General features: G+C 40.9%; 1 protein-coding gene across 1 annotated transcript in view; it reads right to left on the minus strand.

Annotated features, from left to right (window-relative positions):
* Window positions 1-875: 875 nt before the first annotated feature.
* Window positions 876-12913, minus strand: part of SEPTIN14 (septin 14) — a gene marked incomplete at its 5' end in the record, with an annotated part of 29970 nt that continues 17932 nt past the window's right edge. The window contains 3 exons of the mRNA XM_023555843.2: window positions 876-1089; window positions 4510-4642; window positions 7147-7315. Of these exons, the coding sequence (XP_023411611.2) occupies window positions 910-1089; window positions 4510-4642; window positions 7147-7315 (482 nt within the window). The remainder of the gene's footprint in view (window positions 1090-4509; window positions 4643-7146; window positions 7316-12913) is intronic.

Below are 12913 nucleotides of genomic sequence, written 5' to 3' on the forward strand. Positions count from 1 at the left end.
AGAGCTCGGTTGCTAACTAAAAGGTGCAGTTCAAATCTCCCAGCCGCAACTTGGAGACCCTATAGGATGCCACATCTTTCTCCCCTGGAGGGGCTGTGTGTTCAAACCATGGACCTCTCAGGCAGCAGCTGGGCACTTAACCACTGCACCACCTGGGCTCCTCTACCCAGCTGACTCTTTTTACACTGCGCTGTATATTTCTTTGGTGTCCCTGGGGAGCACAAATGATGAATGCACTCCACTTCTACCCAAAAGGTTGGTGGTTTGAGTCCATCCAGAGATACCTCGGAAGAAAGGCCTGGCAACCTCCTTCAGAAAAATCAGCCATTGAAAACCCTATGGAGCAGAGTTCTACTCTTAACACGGGGTTGCCATGAGTCAGAGTTAACTTGACAGCACCTGTTTTTTTGTTTTTTTCTAATGTATTTCTTTCATCATTTTTTCATTTTGGAAATATTTATTGAGTGCCAATATTGTCCTATTTTTTAAGTGCTAAGGTAATTTTTTTTTTTTAAGGTAAGGTACAGCAGTGAACAAGATGCACCTGGTGCCTGCCCTCGAGGTGATCACATTCCAGCTGGGGAAGATGTACAATAAGCAAACAGACTTTTTAAAAAAAGTTAAGAATTTCAAGCAGAATTCAATGCTATGAAGACAGTCTCTCAGGAAGACGGGGCACAGAGTGATGGGCTCTACAGCAGACAGGCTGAGGGGAGGGGGCTACTCAGACGGGCCGAGGGGAGGGGGCTACTCAGACGGGCCGAGGGGAGGGGGCTGCTCAGACGGGCCGAGGGGAGGGGGCTGCTCAGACAGGCTGAGGGGAGGGGGCTACTCAGACGGGCCGAGGGGAGGGGGCTACTCAGACGGGCCGAGGGGAGGGGGCTGCTCAGACGGGCCGAGGGGAGGGGGCTACTTCTTACGCTCTTTGTCCTTCTTCGTGTTGGTGCAAGTCTGGGCCTGCAGTGATTCAGAGGCCGCTTTCATTTTATAAAAATCGATTATTTCTGCTTCCAATTGTTTTCTCTCTTCTTCAAGCTTCATTGTCTCCTCTTGTTGGACTTTTTTAAGGTGCTCAAACTTGTCCTGTAGCTGGGATACAAATATGCAGCTGGGACTAACAGCACAGTACGATGCCACCTTCCTAGGAATACACTTATCATTTTTTCCAATTATCAAGCACACTCATGTCGTCACAGTAGTGCTTGATCTTAGCAACCATCTCAAAAATGCATTGTAATTCAATACAGAATTTAAATGATTTTATTTTTAAACGAGTTCCCATGCAAAAATACTTGAATCAAATATAATAAAACCCATAAGTATGCACAAAACACAGTATTAAAAACATCTGACTTCTTCCTAATGAGGTGTATTTTCTCACTCTACATTTCCCCACGCACACAGAAAAAAACGTTGCCATCGAGTTGACTCTGACTCAGTGACCCTGTAGGACAGAGCAGAACTGCCCCATAGAATTTCCAAGAAGCTGCTGGTGGATTCAAACTACTGACCTTTTGGTTGGCAGCCGAGCTCTTAACCACTACACCACTAGGGCTCCACATTTTCCCCCACAAAATATCCTTAAATAAACTTTGCTAAATCCTTACTCACCAGAAATACATTCATTAAAAGACTGCCTGGATTGTGAAGCAGTTGTGATTTTAATTGTAAAGTCCATTGAAAGAAGGTCTGATAATTTATTCAAGTGAAACTAGCAGACAAGTAGACAGAAACAAAAAATGTCAAGGGCCCCATTCAGTTACCTTTATTTCCTCAGGAAATTTTACTTAATCTGTGGGGCTCAAAATCAACATGATAAGCTAAATGAAGGAGATGGTGTCACCTTGTATGTCATTAAAGGCAGGCCTGGGTCTTTGATATGACATTATTTCACAACGACTGTTCGCAATCATTGCTTGTATACATCAGAGAAGGTGTGTTGATCAAAGCTATGATGGCAGAAAACTGTGAGAGACAACCAACAGGAAGAAAGGATGCTGACCCCTTCTTCCCACCCCACCCCCACACCTGGCAGTTAGGGTGTCCTTTCTCTGTGCTCCCTAATCCCATAAAAGGAGCCCTCTGAACACCTGTCACCTTGCTCCCTAACTGATATAGACATCTGCATTTCTCCAGTAGACCAAAAGATCCCTGGGGGCAGGAGTCACGCCTTCATATCCCAAGTGCCCCTTCTTGTTGTTGGGTGCCATCCGTTGACTGGAACTCATAGTGCCCCATGTGACATAGTAGAACTGCCCCATAGGGTTTTCTAGGGGGTAATCTTTATAGGAGCAGATTGCCAGGTCTTTCTCCTGCCGAAAACCAAAACCAAACCAAACCTGCTGCCGTCAAGTCAATTCCAACTCATAGTGACCCTACAGGACAGAGCAAAACTGCCCCATAGGGTTTCCAAGGAGTGCCTGGTGGATTCGAACTGCAACCTTTTGGTTAGTAGGCATAGCTCTTAACCACTACACCACCAGGGTTTCCATCTCCTGCCTTGTTGTTGTTGTTAAAAAAGGTTGTTGTTAGGTGCCATCAAATCGGTTCCAACTCATAGCAACCCTATGCACAACAGAACAAAACACTGCCCGGTCCTGAGCCATCCTTACAATCGTTGTTATGCTTGAGCTCATTGTTGCAGCCACTGTGTTAATCCACCTCGTTGAGGGTCTTCCTCTTTTCCGCCCACCCTGTACTCGGCCAAGCATGATGTCCTTCTCCAGGGACTGATCCTTCCTGACAACATGTCCAAAGTACGTAAGACACAGTCTCGCCATCCTTGCTTCTAAGGAGCATTCTGGTTGTAATTCTTCTAAGACAGATTTGTTAGTTCTTTTGGCAGTCCATGGTATATTCAATATTCTTCACCAGCACCACAGTTCAAAGGCGTCAACTCTTCTTCGGTCTTCCTTATTCATTGTCCAGGTTTCACATGCATATGATGAGATTGAAAATACCATGGCATGGGTCAGGCACACCTTAGTCTTCAAGGTGACATCTTTTCTCTTCAACACTTTGAAGAGGTCCTTTGCAGCAGATTTACCCAATGCAATGCATCTTTTGATTTCCTAACTGCTGCTTCCATGGCTGTTGATTGTGGATCCAAGCAAAATGAAATCCTTGGCAACTTCAATCTTTTCTCCGTTTATCATGATGTTGCTCATTGGTCCAGTTGTGAGGATTTTTGTTTTCTTTATGTTGAGGTGCAATCCATATCAAAGGCTGTGGTCTTTGATCTTCATCAGTAAGTGCTTCAAGTCCTCTTCACTTTCAGCAAGCAAGGTTGTGTCATCTGCATAACACAGGTTGTTAATGAGTCTTCCTCTAATCCTGATGCCCCATTCTTCATATAGTCCAGCTTCTCGGATTATTTGCTCAGCATACAGATTAAATAGGTATGGTGAAAGAATACAACCCTGACATACACCTTTCCTGACTTTAAAACAATCAGTATCCCCTTGTTCTGTCTTGTCCTTCTTGGAAACCCTGGTGGCGTAATGGTTAAGAGCTACAGCTGCTAACCAAAAGGTCTAGCAGTTCAAATCCACCAGGCGCTCCTTGGAAACTCTATGAGGCAATTCTACTCTGTCTTATAGGGTCGCTATGAGTCGGAATCGACCCAACGGCAGCGGGTTTGGGTTTTATCTCCTAACTAGCACAACACAAATAATGTTGTTCAAAAAAGGATTTATAAAAGGGAATTTTCTAATGCAACGGTAGGGTTAGAAAGTGCATGATCCTTCACACAAGTCAATAGCTTGAGTTTGTTATAAATTAAACTCTGTATGGTGGCACGATGGTTAAACCACCTGGCTGCCAACCAAAATGTCTGAGGTTCAAATCCACCAGTGACTCAGCCAGAGAAAAGACCTGGTGATCTGTTCCCATAAAGATTAAAGCCTAGGAAACCCTATGGGGCAACAGAACCCTGTCCTACAAGGTCGCTATGAGTCAGATCTGACTCATACATCAACAACATGTGAGAATTCAAATTACAAAGAACATTAAGGTAAATATGTTTTACAAAATCATTTTTAGGGGCCATTTAAATAGCAAATTCTACAAGTGTTCTAGGAAAAAAATAAAATTATAGACTATAATTTTTTTTAAAGGCTGCGGATTCAAAATCTACGTGAAAGGGCTACTTTCCCAAAATTGTCTCAACTAAACTCTTCAGATTAAAACCCCAAATTAATGTTGTTGTTGTTGTTAGTTGCCTTTAGGTCAGCCCGACTCATGGCGGCCTTATGTATAACAGAATGAAGTGGTGCCCAGTCCTGCCCCATCTTCATGATCGTTGGTATGTCTGAATCAATTGTTGCGGCTATTGGAACAATCCATCTCATTGAGGGCCTTGGACTCACTTTGGACACGTCATCAGGAAAGACCAATCGCTAGAAAACGACATCATGTTTGGCAAAGGAGAGGGCCAAAGAAAACCAGGGAACCCAAATTAACAGGATGCCTAAAAATGAATGCAAATTACATCAAGCCAGCAGTACTTGCCTCTTTTTCAGCTTCTTTAAATTCGGTTTCTTTCTCCTTTACCCGCTGCATAAACTTCTGTTTCAACTGTTCTTCCTCCCTCTGGCATTGCTCATATAACTCTTGTCTTTTGGCTTCATAGATCTCTTGAAAACTAAAAAGATTTTTTTATTACTCTCATATTAAAATGCTAATAAGCATGCACAAATATACACATATTGTATATTAGGTCCTATATAAAAACAGTTACCAGTATTCTCTCAAAAAAAAAAACAGAATATATGAAACTTTCTATATCATGAGATGTTGAAAGCAAGGTGCTATATTTAAAATAACAATATATATGTGTTGTCATTGTTAAGTGCTGTTGAGTCCATTTCTACTCATAGCGACCCCATGTGACAAAGTAGAACCGCCCCATAGGGTTTTCTAAGATGTAATCTTTATGGAAGCAGATCATGAGGTCTTTCTCCTGTGAAGCCACTGAGTGAGTTCGAACTGCTGACTTTTCGATTAGCAAACAGGCGCTTAACCATTTTGCCAAAGGGCTCCTCAACAGTATATGCAGAGTAATAAAGCATGGGGAGAGTTGTGGTTCAGTGGTAGAAATCTTACCTTACAAGTTGGAGGCCTGGGTTTGATGCCAGGCCAACACACCTCAAGGGCAGCTACCACCTGTCTGTCAGTGGAGGTCTGCATGTTGGTATGATGTTGAATGAAGCCATGGTGGCACAGTGGTTAACAGCTTGGCTACTAACCAAAAGGTCAGCAGTTCAAATCTACCAGCTGCTCCTTGGAAACACTGTGAGGCAATTCTGCTCTGTCCTGTGGGGTGCTATGAGTTGGAATCCACTCAACTGCAACGAGCTCTTTTGGTTTTTAGGATGCTGAACAGGTTTCAGCAGAGCTTCCAGACTAGGAAGAAAGGCCTAGAATCTACTTCCAAAAATCAGGCAATGAAAACCCTATGAGTCACACTGCCCAATCCATAATCGATCATAGGAATGGTGCAGGCCCAGGCAGCGTTTTGTTCTGTTGTGCATGGGGTCACTATGACAGCTAACTACACCAAAAATAATATAATACAGAGAATATATAGAGTACCAGAATTTTGAAACACTTCCTGAGTCTGTTTCATATAAATGCAAAAATAAAACAAAATAATGTATTTTTCTCTCAGATACACATTTCAGCATATACTGAAATAAATGATCCCTAACATTATATTGAGGAGTCCTGGTGGTGCAATGGTTAAGCGCTCAGTTGCTAACTGAAAGGTTGATAGTTCGAGCCCACCAGCCCCTCCACAGGAGAAAGATACAGTAGTCTGCTTCCGTAAAAATTTACAGTCCTGGAAACCCTATGGGGCAGATCTACTCTGTCCTATTAGGTGGATATGAGCCAGAACAGGCTCAAGGGCACTGGGTTTGTGTGGTGAAATGAGTTCCTTTATGTGGCCCTTTGCCTTGGTTCTTTGGAAAAACAGCTTGAGAGATTTTTCTCCTAAGCCCTGAGGAGTTACTTTGCCCTAGTTTCTTACCCAGAGGATTTGTCACTTTTGTTCAGGCTGATTGACATTTCCTGGGTAAGCTGTAAACAACTAGGTTTTGATACTTTTTGGCTGGTCCTGGGCTGCCCTGTGACTGGTGTGCACCTTAAAGGGATTGGTCTATGCTATGCAAATGAGGTGACTATAGGCTACCATGCAAATGAAGTGTCTGTGGCCTACTGAGAGGGGATTGGTCAGTTTGTGGGCCCCCCCACCTCTGGGAGGGGCATGCCTTAAAATTGATAAGGAGTTGTGTATATAAGCAGCCAACCCCACAGAGGTTTTTGAGACAAGCAGCAGGAAGTAGAAGGAAGAAAGAAGAAAGAAGCAGAGAAAGGAAGCAAGGAACCTCCTGAAAGAGCTTAACACAGGTCAAGGGCCATAACACTGAATACAGCGAGAGGCCCAGAGGGGGCCCTGTGGCAGAGTCAGTGGTGACAGATGGCAGAGGCAAGAGGAGGCGGTCCTGACAAGGCCAAGTGCAGCCAGTCCTCAGGGGGCCAAGAGGAGCCTGTCCTCAGGGGGCCAAAAGGAGGAATGCACAGCTGAGAGGAGCTGAGAGAGCTGTCCTGCACTGAAAAAGGGAGATTTTGCCTACGTGCTTCCTGGTCCTGATCCCGAGTTGTACCCTGTCCCTTCCTTAATAAATCACTTCACTGTAAGTATGACCTGTGAGTTCTCTGTGGCCATTGCAATGGATTATCAAACCCAGAAGTGGAGAGTGCCGTGGGGAGGACTACTAGCTGCAGAATTGGTAAAAAGTTTGGCGAGTGGAGGTATGTCTGACTTCCACCTCATAGCAATCAGCTTTGGGCTGATCCTGGTCATTATCCCCCCTGAAGTTAGACAGGTTCTGACACTACTATTCCTACTACCAGTCCCATTTTATAGATTGGTTTTGGTTTCGTTATCATTATGTTGCTCCTACGAACCATCTCCATTTGAGTTGGAAGAGGATTTAAAAAATCTAAAACCCAGGATAGCCAGGATGGGAGAAGTACAATTATTCTCACTCCCAAATGATTCTCTCTCAGGTGTGGGAGTTTCCATAGATCTATTTGCATGTCCTCGCTAGACTTCCCGGGATGTCCTCGGTAGATCCTGCTCACCTGATAGGCTGGTTGTCTGGACCCACATCAGTAAAACCCATTTTCTGCAGTCTGTGGCACCGATAACGCTCATAGTGCTGAGTGTGGGTCTGCTCTTTCAGATCCTCCATGTTTGTACACAGGAGCATATCCCGGAGTCTAACAAAGTCACAGTGATTTTCATTTTCCACTAGTCAGAAAAACAAGAATGCAGCAACACTCAGTATGAATTCCTGACACTTAGGAAGTATTCTTGAATGCACAAATTCATGAAAGGCACATTTAAAACAGCAAACAGCTAAGTGACCAGTCTGTTGAATACAACTGTTTCAACCATGTAACTATGGTAGTACTATACATACCAAAGCAGCTTTATTTAAAACTGAAAAAAACCTGCTGCCATGAAGCCAATTATGACTCTACAGGACAGGGTAGAACTGCCTCACAGGGTTTCCAAGGCTGTAAATCTTTATGGAAACAGGCTGCTACATCATTCTCCCATGAAGTGGCTGCTGGGTTTGAACCGCAGACCTTTTGCTTAGCAGCTGAGCACTTAACTACTGTACCACCAAGGCTCCTTAGATTTACTTAAGAACCAGAAATGTGCTTTAAATTTATTTGCCAATGAATAAATAGGAAGTAGCTGAATAATAATTCATTATATTAGTATATGCTATAGTTTTCATAAATATTTTTTTATTGTGCTTTAGGTGAAAGTTTACAGAGCAAATTAGTTTCTCATTCAACAATTAACATACAAATTGTTTTGTGACATTGGTTGCCATCTCCGCGATGTGTCAACACACTCCCCTTCTCCACCTCGGGTTCCGCATTTCCATTCATCCAGTTTTCCTGTCCCTTCCTGCCTTCTCGTCTTTGCTTTTGTGCAGGTGTGCCCATTTGGTCTCACATACATGGTTGACACTACAATGAACATTCCTCACATATGTTATAGTTTGTTTTACAGACCTGTCTAATATTTGGCTGAAGGGTGAGCTTTGGGAGTGACTTCAGTTCTGAATTAAAAGGGTATCCAGGGGCCATATTCTTGGGGTTCCTCCACGCCCAGACCAGTAAGTCTGGTCTTTTTTTGTGAATTTGAATTTTGTTCTACATTTTTCTCTCAATCTGTCTGAGACCCTCTATTGTGATCTCTGCCCAGAGCGATCCGTGGTAGTTGCTGGGCACCATCTAGTTGTCCGGTGCTTAGGCTGGTGGAGACTGTGGTACTGGTGGTACACTAGTCCTCTGGACTAATATTTCCCTTGTGTCTTTGGTTTTCTTCATTCTCCTTTGCTCTGGATGAGATGGGACCAGTAGATGTATCTTAGATGGCCTACTTGCAAGTTTTTAAGACCTCAGATGGTACTCACCAAGATCGGATGTAGAACATTCTTTATCAACTATGTTATGCCATTTGATCTATATGTCCCTTGAGACCATGGTCCCCAGCCCTCAGCCCAGTAACCCTGTCCCTCAGGGAATTTGGATGTGTCTACAAAGCTTTTTTTTTTTTACAAAGCTTCTATGCATTTGTCTTGGTCAGGTTGTGCTGACTTCCCCTATATTGTGTGTTGTCTTTCCCTTCACCAAAGTTAATGATTTCCCCTCTCCACTCCATCCCTTGTAACCATCAAAGATTGCTTCTTTTTGTGTGTAAACCTTTCCTTGAGTTTTTATAATAGTGGTTTCACACAGTATTTGTCCTTTTGTGATTGACTTATTTCACTAAGCAATGCCCTACAGACTCATCCATATTGTTAAGATGTTTCGTGGATTCATCGTTATTGTTTATTGTTGCATAGTATTCCATTTTGTGTATGTACCATAGTTTATTCATTCATCTGTTGATGGGCACTTAGGTTGCTGGCATTTTTTGCTATTGTGAATAATGCTGCAGTGAACATGGGTGTGCATATGTCTATTTATGTGACAGCCCTTATTTCTCTAGGATATATTCCTAGAAGTGGGATTCCTGGATCATCTGAAATTTCTATTTCTAGCTTTTTAAGGAAGCACCATATCATTTTCCAAAATTGTTGTACCATTTTGTATTCCCATCAGCACTGCATAAGAGTTCCAATCTCCCTGCGATCTCTCCAGTATTTGTTATTTTGTTGTTTTTGATTCGTGCCAGTAATGTCGGGGAGAGATAGTATCTCAGTTGTAGTTCTGATTTGTACTTCTCTAATGGCTAATGATCGCAAGCATTTCCTCATGTGTCTGTTAGCCACCTGAATGTCTGTTCGTATCCTTTGTGCACTTTTTTACTGGACTGTTTGCCTTTTTGTTGTAGAGGTGTTGGATTTTCCTACAGATTTTAGAGATGAGACTTTTGCCGGATTTGTCATAGCCAAAACTTTTTCCCAATCTGTAGGTTCTCTTTTTACTCTTCTGGTGAACTCTTTTGATGAGTGTGTTTAATTTTTAGAAGATCCAAGTTATCTAGTTTATCTTCTGGTATTTGTGCATCGTCAGTTACGGTTTGTATCCCATTTATGCTGTGTATTGGGGCCCCTAGTGCTGATCTTTATAGTTTTTGGTTTTATTATTTAGGTCTTCGATCCATTTTGAATTAGTTTTTGTGTATGTTGTGCGACAAGGTCCTGTTTCTTTCTTTTTTTTTTTTTTTTTACAGATTGACATCCAGTTTTGCTAGCACCATTTGTTAAAAAGACTGTCTTTTCCCCCATTTAATGGACTTTGGGCCTTTGTCAAAGATCAGATGATTGCAGGTGGATGGATTTACATCTAGGTTCTCAATTCTGTTCCATTGGTCAACATGTCTGTCACTGTACCAGTACATGCTGTTTTGACTACCACAGCTGTAAAACAGGTTCTGAGATCAGGTAGTATGAAGCCTCCTACTCTGTTCTTCTTTAATAATGCTTTACCTGTCCAGGACCTCTTTCCTTTCCATATAAAGTTAATGATTAGTTTTCCAACTCATTAAAGAATGCTGTTGGTATTTGGATAGGGATTGCATTATATCTGTAGATTGCTTTAGGTAGGACTGACATTTTCACAATGTTGAGTCTTCCTATCCATGAGTATGGTATGTTTTTCCATGTATATAGGTCTCTTTAGGCTTCTTGCATGACTGTTTTGTAGTTTTCTTTGTATAGGACTTTTAAGTCCCTGGTTAGATTTATTCCTAAGGTTTTTTGTTGTTGTTTTTTAAGGGCTATTATAAATGGATTCTTTTCCTGATTTCTTTTTCATAACTCTCTTTGTTGGTGTATAGGAATCCAACTGATTTTTGATGTTGATCTTGTATCCTGCTACTCTGCTGAATCTTTCTATTCATTCCAGTAGATTTTTTAGGGTTCTCTATGTACAGTATCATATCATTTGTGAATAGGGACAGATTTACTTCTTCCTTACCAATTTGGATGCCCTTTTATTCTTTTTCTTGCATCACTGCTCTAGCCAGGACTTCTAGCACAATGTTAAATAGAAGTGGTGATAAAGGACATCCTTGTCTTTTTCCCATTCTCAGAGGGAATGCTTTCAGTCTATCTCTGTTGAGAATGATGTTGACTGTTGGTTTTGTACAAATGCCCTTTATTGTGTTGAGGAATTTCCCTTCTGTTCCTATTTTATTGAGAGTTTTTGTCAGGAATGGGTGTTGAACTTTATCAAATGCCTTTCTGCATGAATTGAGATGATCATATGATTCTTTTCTTTTGTTCTATTTATGTGGTGGATTACACTGATTCATTTTCTAATGTTGAACCATCTTTGCATAACTAATGTGAATTCCACTTGGTTGTGATGCATTTTTTTTTTATATGATGCTGAATTCTATTGGCTAGAATTTCATTGAGAATGTTTGCACTATATTCATGAGAAATATTGGTTTGTAATTTTCTTTTTTTGTGGTGTCTTTGCCTAGTTTTGGTATCAGGGTTATGTTGGTTTCATAAAATGAATTCAGGAGTAGTCCTTCCTTTTCTATGCTTTGAAATAGTTTGAGTGGTACTGGTGTGAGCTCTTCTCTGAATATTTGATAGAATTCTCCAGTGACGCCATCAGGGCCAGGGCTTTTTTTCTTGGAAGTTTATTATTATTATTTCAATCTCTTCTCTTGTTACGGATCTGTTCAGATTTTCTACCTCAGTTTGTTTCAGTTTAGGTAGGTAGTGTGTTTCTAGAAATTTGTCCATTTCCTCTAGGTTTTCAAATTTGTCGGAGTACAGCTTTTCATAGTATTCTGTTATGATCCGTTTTATTTCAGTTGGGTCTGTCGTTATGTCCCCATCTCATTTCTTATTTGGGTTATTTGCTTCCTCTCCTGTTTTTTCTTTTGTCAATTTGGCCAGTGGTTTGTCGATGTTGTTGATCTTTTCAAACAACCAACTTTTTCACTTGTTGATCCCTTCTATTGATTTCTAGTTTCTCATTTATTTCTGCTCTGATCTTTATTTCCTTTCTTCTGGTGATTGTGGGCTTCTTTTGCTGTTCTCTATTTGTTTGAGTTGTAGGGCTAACGTTTTGATTTTGTCCCTTTTTTCTTTTTTGATTTGTGCACCTATTGTTATAAATTGACCTCTGAGCACTGCATTTGCTGTGTTCCAAAGGTTTCGGTATGATGTGTTTTCATTATCATTTGATTCTAGGAATTCTTTTATTCCATCTTTGATTTCTTCTATTGTTGTTGTGAGGTGTTGTTGAGTTGATTCCAACTGATAGCAACCATATGTACAACCAAACAAAACACGGCCTGGTCCTGTGTCAACCTCACAATCATGTTTAAGCCTATTGTTGCAGCCACTATCTCAATCATCTCATTTTGGATTTTCTTGAGGGTTGTTTTGTGGCCTAAAATATGCTCTATTCTGGAGAATGTTCCATGTGAATTGGAAAAGATTGGATGGAGTGTTTGATATATGTCTATGAGATCGAGTTTGTTGATTGTGGCCTGCAGACCTTCTGTATCACTGCTGAGTTTCTTTCCAGATACCCTGTCCTTTACCGAGAGTGGCGTGTTGATGTCTCCTATCATTATTGTGGAACGGTTTATTTCTCTTTTCACGGTATTACAGTTTGTTTTATGTATTTTGGAGTCCTGTTGTTGGGTGCACAGATATTTGTTAAGTTTATGTGTTCTTGGTGGATTGTCCCTTTAATCATTATATAATATCCTTGCTTGTCTTTTAGGGTAGCTTTTGCCTTAAAGTCTATTTTATCTGAGATTAGTATTGCTACTCCTGCTGTTTTTTGGTTGCTGTTTGATATATATATTTTTTCCATCCTTTGATTTTTGGTCTTAAAGTGTGTTTCTTATAGTCAGCATATTGATGGGTCTATTCTGTCACTCTCTCTTTATAGGTGCACTTAAGCCATTTATATTCAGTGTGATTATTGATAGCTGTGAGTTTATCCCTGTCATTTTTTGTTGTTGTTGTTGTTGTTTTGTGCTACTGACATTTTCTTTGTTCCTGTTACTTTCATCTGCTGACTTCCTTTTGTTTGTGGAATTTTTCATTTCTTTTGTTATTATAGATTTTGTGATCATTGAGTCTTTATGTTTTTCTTCTTTTTTATTTTGATGAGTAGGTTTGTTAACTTTCTTGGTGGTTACCTTGAAAGTTGCCCTTATCTTTCTAAGTCTGAACCAGTCTTTTATTACTTGATTTTCCCTTGACTTCTTTTCCATTTGAAAGTTCTACACTTACACTGTTTATTCCCTATTTTAGTGTTTTGACATTGTTGTCATTTACAGATTGACATCTCTGGTTCTCTGTTTTAAATACTTTAAAAACAATTTTAGTTTAATTATTGAAAG

This window comes from Loxodonta africana, chromosome 12 (assembly GCF_030014295.1).
Source record: "Loxodonta africana isolate mLoxAfr1 chromosome 12, mLoxAfr1.hap2, whole genome shotgun sequence".
Lineage (NCBI taxonomy): Eukaryota > Metazoa > Chordata > Mammalia > Proboscidea > Elephantidae > Loxodonta > Loxodonta africana.